General features: G+C 47.6%; 1 protein-coding gene across 16 annotated transcripts in view; it reads right to left on the bottom strand.

The window, feature by feature from the left end:
- Nucleotides 1-12,006, bottom strand: part of INPP4A (inositol polyphosphate-4-phosphatase type I A) — a 2,396,889-nt gene that overhangs the window by 116,187 nt on the left and 2,268,696 nt on the right. For all 16 annotated transcript variants that reach the window (XM_069636670.1, XM_069636669.1, XM_069636663.1 and 13 more), the window contains one exon: nt 1,220-1,374. In XM_069636670.1, the coding sequence (XP_069492771.1) occupies nt 1,220-1,374 (155 nt within the window). The remainder of the gene's footprint in view (nt 1-1,219; nt 1,375-12,006) is intronic.

Below are 12,006 nucleotides of genomic sequence, written 5' to 3'. Positions count from 1 at the left end.
TGTTGGTGCTATTTATGCACTGGGTGTTGGCAAGAACAATCTTGTTCTGATATTAGAGAAATTAGTTATTGCAGAAAACACAAAACATTAGCTAAGTAAGAATAGAACGAGCAGCGTTAATCGGTTATGCTAAGTCTGTGCTGCACTACCGCTCAGAGACGAAATAATCATGTATCCGTATCTATTTACTAATTGTGGTCTGAAAGACATTGCGAAGCAGACTCAGACTTGGAGATTCTTATTCATTTTACATTTTGTTTGATTTGAAATTAGATGAAGTTAAAAGAAAGGGTCAAATAACAGAAACATACAGAAAGGATAAGAGTATTGAACATTTTAGAGAATGCTGGTGAAGACATAGAAGCAATACATTCAGAAAGAATGAATGCCAGAACAAGACTTACATAGAGACCCAAATTTGTTTTCTTATCCTTTCTTTTGGTATGTGAAAATACACTGTTATTCAGCAAGTGCTTCAAGCAAAGGCACTAGGCAACAGTAAAACAATATTGAAGGAAATGACAGCATTTCATTCTGCGATAACATTTTCTGCTGCTCCAGACTACAGAAAGTTGTTAAACTGATGTAACAACATTACACTGGACAGTTTGTGATGAGGCTTAACTGCGTTATCATGAACACATTCATACTGACAATTAGCCCAACATAGAGCAAGTTGTGTTAGATTGCTGGGGTGGAAGCATATTAAACCAGTGCAACCTGCAGATGTATTTCCCTGTTTTAATCAGGCAGAAGAACCAGCCACAACTGCCTGTCTCCTTCCCCAGCCCCTGGAAGGGCAGCCTCATCATTACATTTGTGAGCCATGCTGTTGCATACATTAGGTGTCTCTGGAATACTGAATACCCAAGCTAGCAGTAATTCTGTCTTGTTGGCTTTCCCTCTATGCGGTCATATCCTTAGTGTAATTAATGACTTGTAACCTTTTGCAGGTCAGTGGGAAACATGGCTCAGTGCAATTAGGCTGTTTCAGTATATGCTGTTTGGTGAATTTGATCATTCTATGCACTTAATGTTATGTTTTACAGTTGGACGCTATCAGAGAGAATTTCAAAAGGTTTCTCTTTTTACTTTGTTTTAGATCATCGGGTCTTTTTTCTTATAGAAATGGGACAATATAATCAAAAATCCGCTCATCTGCAGTTTACATGGATCCTCAATTGGGAAATCAATGACGAGCAAGCAGTGAGATGCTTACCTCCTCATGCACTCCAGTGCCTGCGTGAAGACCTGAGGAGCCATTCCATGCTCGTGCTGCAAGATCAAGCACTGTTCCAGTGTCACCGACATAGCAGTCCTGTCCTTGGCACTTTTGCAGCTTGTAAACCGGACACCATTCAGCCTGCGGCAGATCTACAAATAAGAACCAAAATCATTGCTTTTCAATCTTTCACAACAGGACCAACTGCTGGCAAGAAGGTGCAAGGGAATTTAACATATAGAGTAACGCTTCTGATTAGGCTTCCAGTGACTGCCTTGTTTTTATTTACAGAGGAAACATGAAGAACTTTAGAGAACTTTGTCAAAGAACATAAATCCCATTGACAGTCCATTTGATTCCTACCACAATTCAGCGTGCTTTGTCCATTCCGCTGTCCTGCGTGCAACCCTTTAAAAAATGGAATCCTCTCACACCATATTACAACAGGGCAAGGTTCCAAATCTTATGGAAGAAGAATTACCTTCCCTAACCGTTATTCAAACAGGCTTTTTAACACAACATAAATGGTTCTTCTGGGAAATCATTTACATTTGACACTTTGTCACGTTCGTCAATAGTAACATGGTATAATACAACGTGCTGGCTAGCCCTAAAGGATGAACACTCGGACCCTGTCAGGAGTGCCTTGCCCTAGGTGGGAAGCGGTGCGCCGCCTATCTAATAGGAATAGCAGGAGAAAACACTGTCCCTCATCTCTGTTGTTCACATTTGTTGGACCAAAAATAAAACAAACTAAATGGTGGTTAAGAAACCAAGGACACAACCAGTCAGTTAATGTAAAGACATGACTGTTTATTAGATCTTGTCTATATCCTAATTTTGTGAATCGTGCTACCCGGGGATTTGGTCTTAAGTGTTTTATTTACCCACAGGAATCCAAAGTTCCAAACAAGAGTGGTTGTACCCTGATGTTAACAGTGTAAACAGTCCCTTATACTCAGGACACCTTAGAAACTATGCTCACAGAACATGAGTATAATTATTCTTTTAACATATCCTAAATTGTTTCCTAGGATATCATAAAGGTCATGAGATCACTCCTGACCAAATAGGTCGACCAGTTTCGATGGCTTGTTCCATTAATAATAATAATAATAATAATAATAATAATAATTGGACCGATTGGTTTACGAGGATAGTCCCAGTTCCATCATGTATCCGTATTGTCAGATAAGGCGAGCACCTCTGTCCACTGTAGGGAGACGGAAAGTGTGAGAGAGCTGGGTGCGAGTACCTCATAAGCTCGAATCTGTGTATCTAGTACAGACTTTCAGCCATGTTGTTAAATGTTCGCACATTCATCTGTGTCTTGTCTTAGAAAGACATTTCCTTGCTTCATTTCTTATATGTGGACTACACAGGCTATTTGCAGGAGTGTTGTTCCTCGCAGCGCCTGCTGCCATTGGTCTTTTTCTCTTTTTTTGTTAGCCTCTACAGGGGCAGATTGTGGGATTTAGAGTCACCACAAATCCAATCCCCATTGCATCATACATGCTAGATATCCGACTGAGATTTTATTATTTTTTATTTTTATTATTGGTGCCCAATAGATGACACAATTGTGGGTTTGTATTTTTTTGGCACCCTGGTGTCATCGGAACCGGTCGACCTATTTGGTCATGAGTGGTCTCATGACCTTTGTGATATCCTAGGAAACAGTTGAGGATACGTTAAAAGAATAGTTTGTTTTAATTTTGGTACAACAAATGTGAACAACAGAGATGAGGGACAGTGTTTTCTCCTGCTATCTCTATTAGACGGGCGGTGCGCCACCTCCCACCTTGGGCAACGCACTCCTGACAGGGTCAGGGTGTTCTTCCTTTAGGGCTAGCCAGTACGTTGGATTATACTATGTTACTATTGACGAATGTGACAGTGTCAAATGTAAATGATTTCTCCCAAGAACCGTTTATGTTGTGTTAAAATCCTCTCACACCAGCCATTTTGGAAAGATCATAACTAGTACTCAACTTAATTGCTTGTTTTAGTAACTTTCCTGACACACTAGACTTCAGTGCTTCGCAGCAGTACACACAAAGAGTAGCTAACAAGCAATAGCACTACTGCTCTCCCCATCGATTAAAATAATGTCATGGTTATGATAGCCACTGCCAGTATGGATTAGTTCTCCTTTCAGTCTGTCTAAATAATTTGGGAACTCTTGACCTTAATTCCCTGCATGCAAACATTCTTTGCTCAGTCTCTCTCTCAGAAGAGTCCAAGAACATGTTCTACAATTCCCAGTATGCAATGGTTAGCCACTGTCTCTATTTCGGAGAAACCTGAGGACTCAGACTTCTATTCCCAGTATGCAATGGCACTCTACCCACTCTTTCTCAGGGTACCTGGGAACTTATACCTCAGATTTTAGTATGCAATATGCCTTCATTCTGCTTCTTCTCGATCTTGCTATGGGCTTGGCCTTCAAATTTCAGAAGTCAGGACTCCTCGATTCAATCGCCACTCGTGTATAGGCGCGTTACAAATACCATATCATATCATATCATATCATATCATATCATATCAATCAACAAAACACAGAATCCCCAACAAGAGACCGAAAGAGCTGCAAAAACAAAGACCTATAAAGAACAACTCTCTACAACAATATGTCCCAGTCATGCTGTTCAAGCAAATTTGGTCAAAGATTGAATAATTACTGCCCTAACAGCAAAAGCTACTACTAAAAATGGCCTAGCATTATTTAGTCAAGATCTAAACGAAATTCCTGACTCAATCTGTGAAATTGACTCTATCCTGTCTTGGAGCACCAATCATTGTACATAGGAATGTTCAAGAAAGGACGTGGGAAGTTAATCAAACTGTAATGAGCAAAGTATATGGATTTCATTTAGCCCCAAAGATCTGGGAGATCTCAGACCACAGCTCATTGACAGGATAGCTGGGAGAAGTGATTGGGAACCATAGAATGTTGCAATCAGACAAACTATGGCAGATTTGAAGATCTTGAAGATTACACAGTGGCTCTCCATCAACAACTGCTGAGGCTAGAATTCTAATTAAAGGAACTGAATACAATGGTTACCTACCTCTGAGAAGAGAAGATTCAAGGACAAATATTGTGAAAAGGCTTAGATTTAATTAAAATGAGAGTACTTATGGTATGTAAAGGTGACTTACCCGCTCAGGTAAGAACTACTTTTAGGGATTCTGCTTAACACTATGGAGAAGAATGGCAGGCAAAATTGACCTATTCTGGGAAATAATCCATCGCACCCATCAGTCATCCAGCTCTGTTCCCCAAGGGTTGTTATCCCAAACCCCAAATCGATTATACCACTCAAATTATGACTGGCTTGTTTTTTCTTCCAACATCATTTCTAAAATCAACAACACAGAACCATTGCGATTTGCTAATATCGAACAATCTGGAGTTGCTATTAACTTCTATACACCTGAATTAATTTTGTAAGAACAACAGTTGTGTGCCCTGTAATAGGAAAAAGGACTGCACAACAATAAGGCTCTGTCAATGACATGCTGGACGAATAGAGGAAGCAGCACCGGATAGGTACTTTTAAGAGTTGCTTTTAAGAAAATGAGAATTTGTAGAGGTGAACTTTATCAAACATACATACTGATAGGGGGGAAGAGAAGATGGCGGCTCAGTGAAGGAGCTCCGTCCCCACACAAGGCAGATCAACTCTTACTGTGGTGATATTGAGAGTGCAACACCCCCACCCAACCCAAGCATGAAAATGAAGTTGCAATAAGGGTGTGAGCCATCTACACATGAACAATTGTCACAGAGGTGGCTTCAGTGTGAGTTGTGTGGCGGCTTTGGAGCCCAGGCTCTGCTGACCTAAACTCTGTATGCATCGGCACACTCTCGCTGGTGTAAGGTGGAAGGTTGGTGAGCAGAAGGAAAATGGGGAGCTACAGCTGGGCGTAGAAAGCCAGCGACCACACCTCCCTGGGCACAGAGGCTGTAGAGACGCTGACAAAGTAATCATCCTCTGTTTAAGGGGGGGTGCAAATCTGGGATGTGACCAGTGGACAAGCAAGCCCAGGTGAGGACCTTGATAAGGCAGCTGCTCGGGAGGCACTAAGGGGTGTGCAGAGACATGCATGTTTCAGTGTCCAGGCACCTTACCCCCTGATCCCAGTGGAGGTGTTGATGGAGGAGTCAGCCTATGGAAGGTAGGGGCAGTCCGAAGAGAGATGTGTCACGTGCCTTTCCCAGAGGCGATTGGAGGCGGAACATTGGAGCTGGCCAGAATGCGCTTATAGCGCTTCTGAAACCAAGTGGGGAACAGCACTGATTATGTCTATGTTTTTTATGTTATGTTTTATGATTAGGCCCGCCATGGACTGAACTTGGTGAAGAGTAGCTTGTCATAAAGAGGGCGATGAGGATAGATCTGCAAGGATGAATTTGGAGTGAGGGAAAAACGTAAAAACGCATTGCTGAATTTGATTTGGTCTCTAGATAACCACCTAGGGGTTCTACCCAGAACAGGCCTCCAAAAAGCCCTGATTGAAGGTAAAAGCACTGTCTATAGAGTCTAGTATGAGCATGAGTCACTTATATCGCGCACCTAGCAAGCTCAATCGTATCTGGATGCAGCTGAAGCAAATAAAAGGATATACTTAAGAGGTCAATCGGCTGATACGAGGATTCTGCCAGATTCCAAAGCAACCAATAAGCAGACGAGCCAATCATGTTAGGAATTTCCCAAAGTTAACTGAATAAATAAGTTTTTTTAGAGCTTTCCGGAAAGAGATGTTTTTGTTGCTCGAATTTTCATTGGGAGCTTGTTCCACAGCTTTGCACCGTATACTGCAAATCTCTGATCACCCCTAAAAACATAGTTGGAAGGGCGGATTTGCAGCAACATTTTATCACAAGAGCGTAGCTGACGTATTGGTATATACACATTTATTTTGACACATTTGAATACCATACAAACGGTCTCATCACGAGTTGGGCGTAGCTAATAAACCCAGCGGTAATGGAATTAGCACCGCCAATACCGCTCTGCCGGATTACGAGTCAGCGCAAATGCCGTCACACCCAAAACCTAATGGCGCTATTACAGCCAGCACTATCATGGCCAACACTATCACAGCCGGCAACACAAAGCGCAATTGCAGCTGTATCACAAGTCCAAAAACCAGCGCTAATAGAGCCGAGACTTACCTCCAGCCTGCAGCTGGAGGTGAATGAATCCAGGTGCCAGGAATGAAGCCACAGGTGCACACCATGCACACCAGAGGGCTACTTAAGACGCACCCAGGCCCCAAACGTCGTTTCCAACATCATGCTGCCATTATTTGCTGGAATCTGGGACAGGCAGCTGCTCATGCTGCACATGGGCCTACAGAGTACAGGGGAAGGGGGGGTTGGAGGGAGGAGGAGGAGGAGGAGAGCAGCCCCAGCAAGGTGAGCACCCATCCCCAGGGTCAGGCCATCACCCTGGGCCCTCAGCGACAACCAGTTGGTTACTGAGTACTGCCTCAGCAGGGAGACCATCACTGAGCTGCTGGCCACAATCCAGGACTACATATGGAGCCGGATCAATATCCGTACAGCTGTGCCTCCACTGGTGAAGCGTGTGGCAGTCCTGCAGTTCCAGGGGACAGGCACCTTCGAGCACTCTGTGGCCAAGTATTTATTTATTTTATTTATTGATAGCGCCCAGGACCCGGAGGTATCACAGCGCCATGATGCCAGGCATTGCACAGCCCACATTCTGTGCAGTCGTAGGCCAGGTACTGGATGCCCTCCTGCACCATGCCAACCAAGATATGGCACTGCCCACCACCCAGGCCCAGGTCAACGACATGAATGCAAGATTCCATGCCACCAACAAAAAAATGCCTAATGTCATAGCAGCCAATGACTGTACCCATGTCGCGTTGGTGGCGCCCCAGGCCCATGAGAGTGTATACAGGAACCGGAAGCACTACCACTCTCTCAACGTGCAGCTGACTTGCGCCCCATACCTCATCATCAGCCACTGCTGTGCCTGCTACCCAGGCTGCACCCACGACTCCATGATCCTATGCAACAGCACACTGCCAGGATACATGGAGAGACACAGAGGACAACGGACATGGCTAGTGGGTGAGTACAATCCCTGCCACATATCCACAGTGAAGTACCAGACCAAAAAGGGGAGGAGGGGCAGCAACACAGAAAGAAAGTATGGCATGCCAAGTGGCTGTACTGGCAGCACCTGGGCAGCACGATAGGGGGCAATCAAGGGAGCATGCACACGTCAGACACACCTGAACACACACTGACTGACACACACTGCTGCCATCACAACACATTGCACATGTACCACAATGCATCCGTAATGCGGCACAGCGCAGATCCACACAGCAGCACCCAACAGCATGTCCACCCGTGCCACAGCCATGTGCCCATTTGCACTCCCCTCGGACACCCCACAGAATACCCGACATATTGACACATGGTGCATGTACAGGCAAAGGAATGCATGCTACCATTTAGAAATACTGCACAGCATCACACATTCACATTGCATGGGCGGGATGAACACATGCATGTACACGGCTAACAAAGTCCTGATACATTTTGATAGCAAACCCAAGAATGAGACAATTGACTGATGTCTGTACGTCACGCCATGCAGGTGACTCTGGATACCTGCAGCTGGTGTGGCTGATGAACCCTGTGCGTGACCCACGTAGGCTGCACGAGACCACCTACAACCATGGCCACAGCCGGACCCGTGTATGCATTGAGCGCACCTTTGGACTCCTCAAGGCACAATTCTATTGCCTAGATTGCACTGGTGGAGCCAGTATGCTACTGAGAAAGTTGGGAAATTGTTCTGGTGTGTGCAATGCTCTGTAACATTTGTCTGAGGAGGAATGTGCCACTACACCCTGACACAGACAGGCCACACCCAGAGGAAGATGCTGAGGAACAGCATGAGGCAGGAACCAGAGCAGACACTCACAGGGATGACCCGAGGGAAGGGAGACTGGCCCGGCAGGCATTAATAGACAATTTTTTCTAGAACTCCAGCCCGCCCCTGTCCACTACCGGCACTGTGAATAAATTGCACATGCAACCAATCAGGAATGTCCACGCATTATTGACGTTCAACTAACATTTATCTAAAATTTTGCACCAAATGACCCCCTCCCCACCAACTCCCCAGATCACACAATCCCCCCGACCCCTGCCCACCACCAAATCCCCACAACACAATCCCCCCACCCCTGCCCACCACCAAATCCACACAACACAATCCCCCCTCCCCCTCCCACCACCAAATCCCCAGCACACAATCCCCCCTCCCACCACCAACTCCCCAGCACACAATCCCCCTCCCCCCGCCACCCAAAGTGTCCATGGCATGGCCACCCAAGCCAACAGTCAACAAGCCACTCACTGTGGCTGTGCGTTCTTTCCCTGACTCACAACAGCCGGTGATGTGTTGCGCCTACAGGTGCTTTCCTGGGACGCCTCGATAGGTGTTGTTGACCTGGAAGGGATTGAGCCGTCTCCCTGCAGCTGTTGCTGTTAGACCTCAATGCTCTGACAGATCTGCTCAGCAAGGGCCGAGACACCCTCTGTCATCTCACGCACCCTTTGCCCAAACGCTGTCAGTGCAACAGTGACAACAGTGCTGGCAGTTGTGACCCTCCTGGTCCTGCCATTGTCCCGCGCCATCCTTCGTGTTGCAGCCTAGATTACGTCCTGGATTGCCTACATGTGCTCAGAGTGGGTGTGGCCAATGGCCTCCATCTCCATTTGCCTCTGTTTCATTTCACCCAGGCAGTGGTTTGCGTTGGTGAAGGGGTGCACTGTCATGGTGTGCTGGCAACAGGGGAGCCAAAGGAGGGGATGTCTGTGTCCGGCAAGGGGGCGTGCATGCGCAGGGTGGCATCTGGGGGCTCTGGAGGCGCTGTCAGCCACGTGGTTGCCTCTCCGTTGTGGCGGAGGGTTGAGTGCGCAGACTGTGTCCTGGGGTTGCTGGCACTGCAGCATGGTTAGAGTAACTGCTCCCGTCAGCCTGTTCCTCCACTGTTACGTTGGCTGCTGGGGTGTCCTCTGTGGCGGTGTCCACAGCAGCAGAGGTGGTAACTTGTGCAACTGGCGTGCTAATGGTGGGCTGGACCGGGGGTGTAGTTCTGCTCCTGCTGCAATGGGGTGCGGTGGCTGCATCTGGCGCCTACGGGTGCTGGGTCTGCCCCTTCACGGTGTGATGCTGGTGGTGGCTGTGTCGCAGAACTGTGCACTCCCAGACGGCCCAGCTGCCTCTTCCTCCTCCCGCCCCCCTGGAGTTGCCTGTAGGGGACAAAGGTGATGGCGTTAGGTCACATTTCCCTACGTGTTTTTGCATGCATGGCATTGTATACATGGTGATGAGTGGCGGCCCGGGGTATTGAGCCGATGGACAGGCCTGGTCTGGGGAATTTGCAGGTCGATTGACAATGACAGCAACAGGTGCAGAAAGGGGGGGTACATAGGGGTTTTGCATTTGGACAGTGGGGGGATGGCAAGATCTCACTGCTGGGCCAGTTGTTAGTAGACTTGCATGCCTCTGATGAGCATGCACCCACCTTGCCGACGCGGGTGATATTTGGGGGACAGGGGTGGCGGGGTACATGTCACTGGCAGGTCCCTACGAGGCACTGCTGTGCTGCTGCTATGGCTGTGTGGTTGATGGGGTTCCATGTGTTAATATCCCCGCAAAAATATTGCGATACATAAATATCGCCATATTTTTGCGGCGATATTAATCATGGACCATGCGGGGGACACCCCTGCAACCCATGCATTATTTTTAAATGTGCGGGGGACACCCCCGCTCCCACAAATTATCCCCCCCCAAAATATCGCCTATGGCGAGACAAACGACCATATGTACGGCGAGATGTTTGGTGGGATAATATGTAGGGATACCGTTCATGGCAATTGGATGTGTCCCTTGGCTGCCCTCGCCACTGCTCTGTCCCACAGGGGGGGCATTGGTGCGGTGGCACATGGATGCTGCGGCAGGTGCCTGAACTGGTACCCGCTCACTGCACCCAGTCACAATGCCCAGCTCATTCGTCTGTCCACTTAGGGGGCTTGCTGTGCTAGACTGTCGATGTTGCATGCACATGATTTGGCGGGGGGGGGGGGGTTTGAGGCAGGGGTCGAGTCATCTTCTGCCTCCTGGCTGGCAGCGCCTGCCTCTGCACCACCAACACCCTCCATGCCCAGCACTGAGTTGCACTTTTCCTCCCACGACGTTAGTGCAAATGGGGGCACTGTCCCTACACCTTTGGCCATGCTCTCCTGCCTGTGCTGGGCCAGCAGTCCCAGGACCTGCACCCACTGGTCGTTCCACCTTTTCCTGTAGTCTTCACCATCCCGGGGTACACGGGCACTGCACTGACTTTCTAGCTCACCGTCTGCCAGATGGCTGTGCGACGCTGGGCAGAGGTTTTATGTTGCCTCGTGCCAAACAGCTCCTCATGGTGTGCTATAACCTCATCCACAAGCACCATCAGCTGCCCCTCTACAAATTTCAGATTTCTGAGCCGATCTTGTGCGGCCTTGCCCCTGACCCTCTCCTGAGACATTCTGGATGTTTTACTGGTGTGGATGGCTGCAGGAAGTGGATATTTTGAATGGACTGTGTTTTCCAAAATGGCCACTGCGAGGGCTTAGAGTCACCAAGCTACTCCTAACTGGTGATGAGGCCCAAACATATGTGGGGATGCTTGTGGCCTTGTGCAGAAGGAATGTGACCTAGCAGTTCAGGCTGGACTGCCCCTTTTGGGGTTGGACCAAGCCTGATTTGCATATGGTCTTCCTCTTCTGTAATGGTTTGGCAGGTGAACAACAATGGTCTAGAGGGTTGCCCAGAGCAATTCCAGAGGTTAAGATTAATTCTAAACCTTCCAGCCATCACCTCTTTATTTTTGCTTTGTCATCCCGAGTGGGACGGTATGCCCAGACATGGGTCTCGTGCCTGCTGGGCCTAGAGACCCAAGCTACTCCTCACTGATGAGGCCCAACAAGGCTGAAACATGTGTGGTGATGCTTGTGGTCTCATGCAGAAGGGATGTGACCTAGCAGTTCGAGCTGGACTACCACTTTTGGGGTGGGACCAAGCCTGATTTGCATATGATCTTTCCCCTTCTGTACTGGCTTGGCAGGCAAGAACAATGGTCTGGAGGGTTGCCCAGAGCAAAGGCAGAGGGTAAGATTCACTCTCAATATTCCAGCCATCACCTCTTTGTTTTTGCTTTGTCACCCTGAGTGGGACAGGTATGCCCAGACGTGGGTCCCATGCCTGCTGCGCCTAGAGACCCAAGCTACTCATCACTGATGAGGCCCAACAAGGCCGAAACATGTTTGGGGATGCTTGTGGTCTCTTTGGGGTGGGACCAAGCCTGATTTACATCTTTCCCCTTCTGTAATGGCTTGGAGGGTTGCCAAGAGCAGTGGCAGACGTTAAGATTCGTTCTAATCCTTCCAGCCACCAACTTTTTGTTTTTGGTGTAATCTTTAGGCCATCTGTGACACAAGAAAGTTGGAAAGAGTCACTTTGTCGATTCAGATGTACATAGAAAACGGCCGTAATCATCCCAAAGATATAGGATGCACTGCGAACCGCTGTACCAAATGATGCGATAAAGTAGCGACTAAGGGAGATATAAAGAACATACTGGATGAAATAAGAGAGATGAAAGTGGAAATGACATCTTCCTTGAGTGACTTCAAACAATTTGATGGTGGAGAAACATTGTCAAACGTGGAGAAAAAG

Source organism: Ambystoma mexicanum, chromosome 7p (assembly GCF_040938575.1).
Source record: "Ambystoma mexicanum isolate Mex_15411 chromosome 7p, UKY_AmexF1_1, whole genome shotgun sequence".
NCBI classification, from domain to species: Eukaryota; Metazoa; Chordata; class Amphibia; order Caudata; family Ambystomatidae; genus Ambystoma; species Ambystoma mexicanum.
The sequence above is the reverse complement of the archived record's forward strand: the minus strand, read 5'-3'. Positions and strand labels throughout refer to the sequence as shown.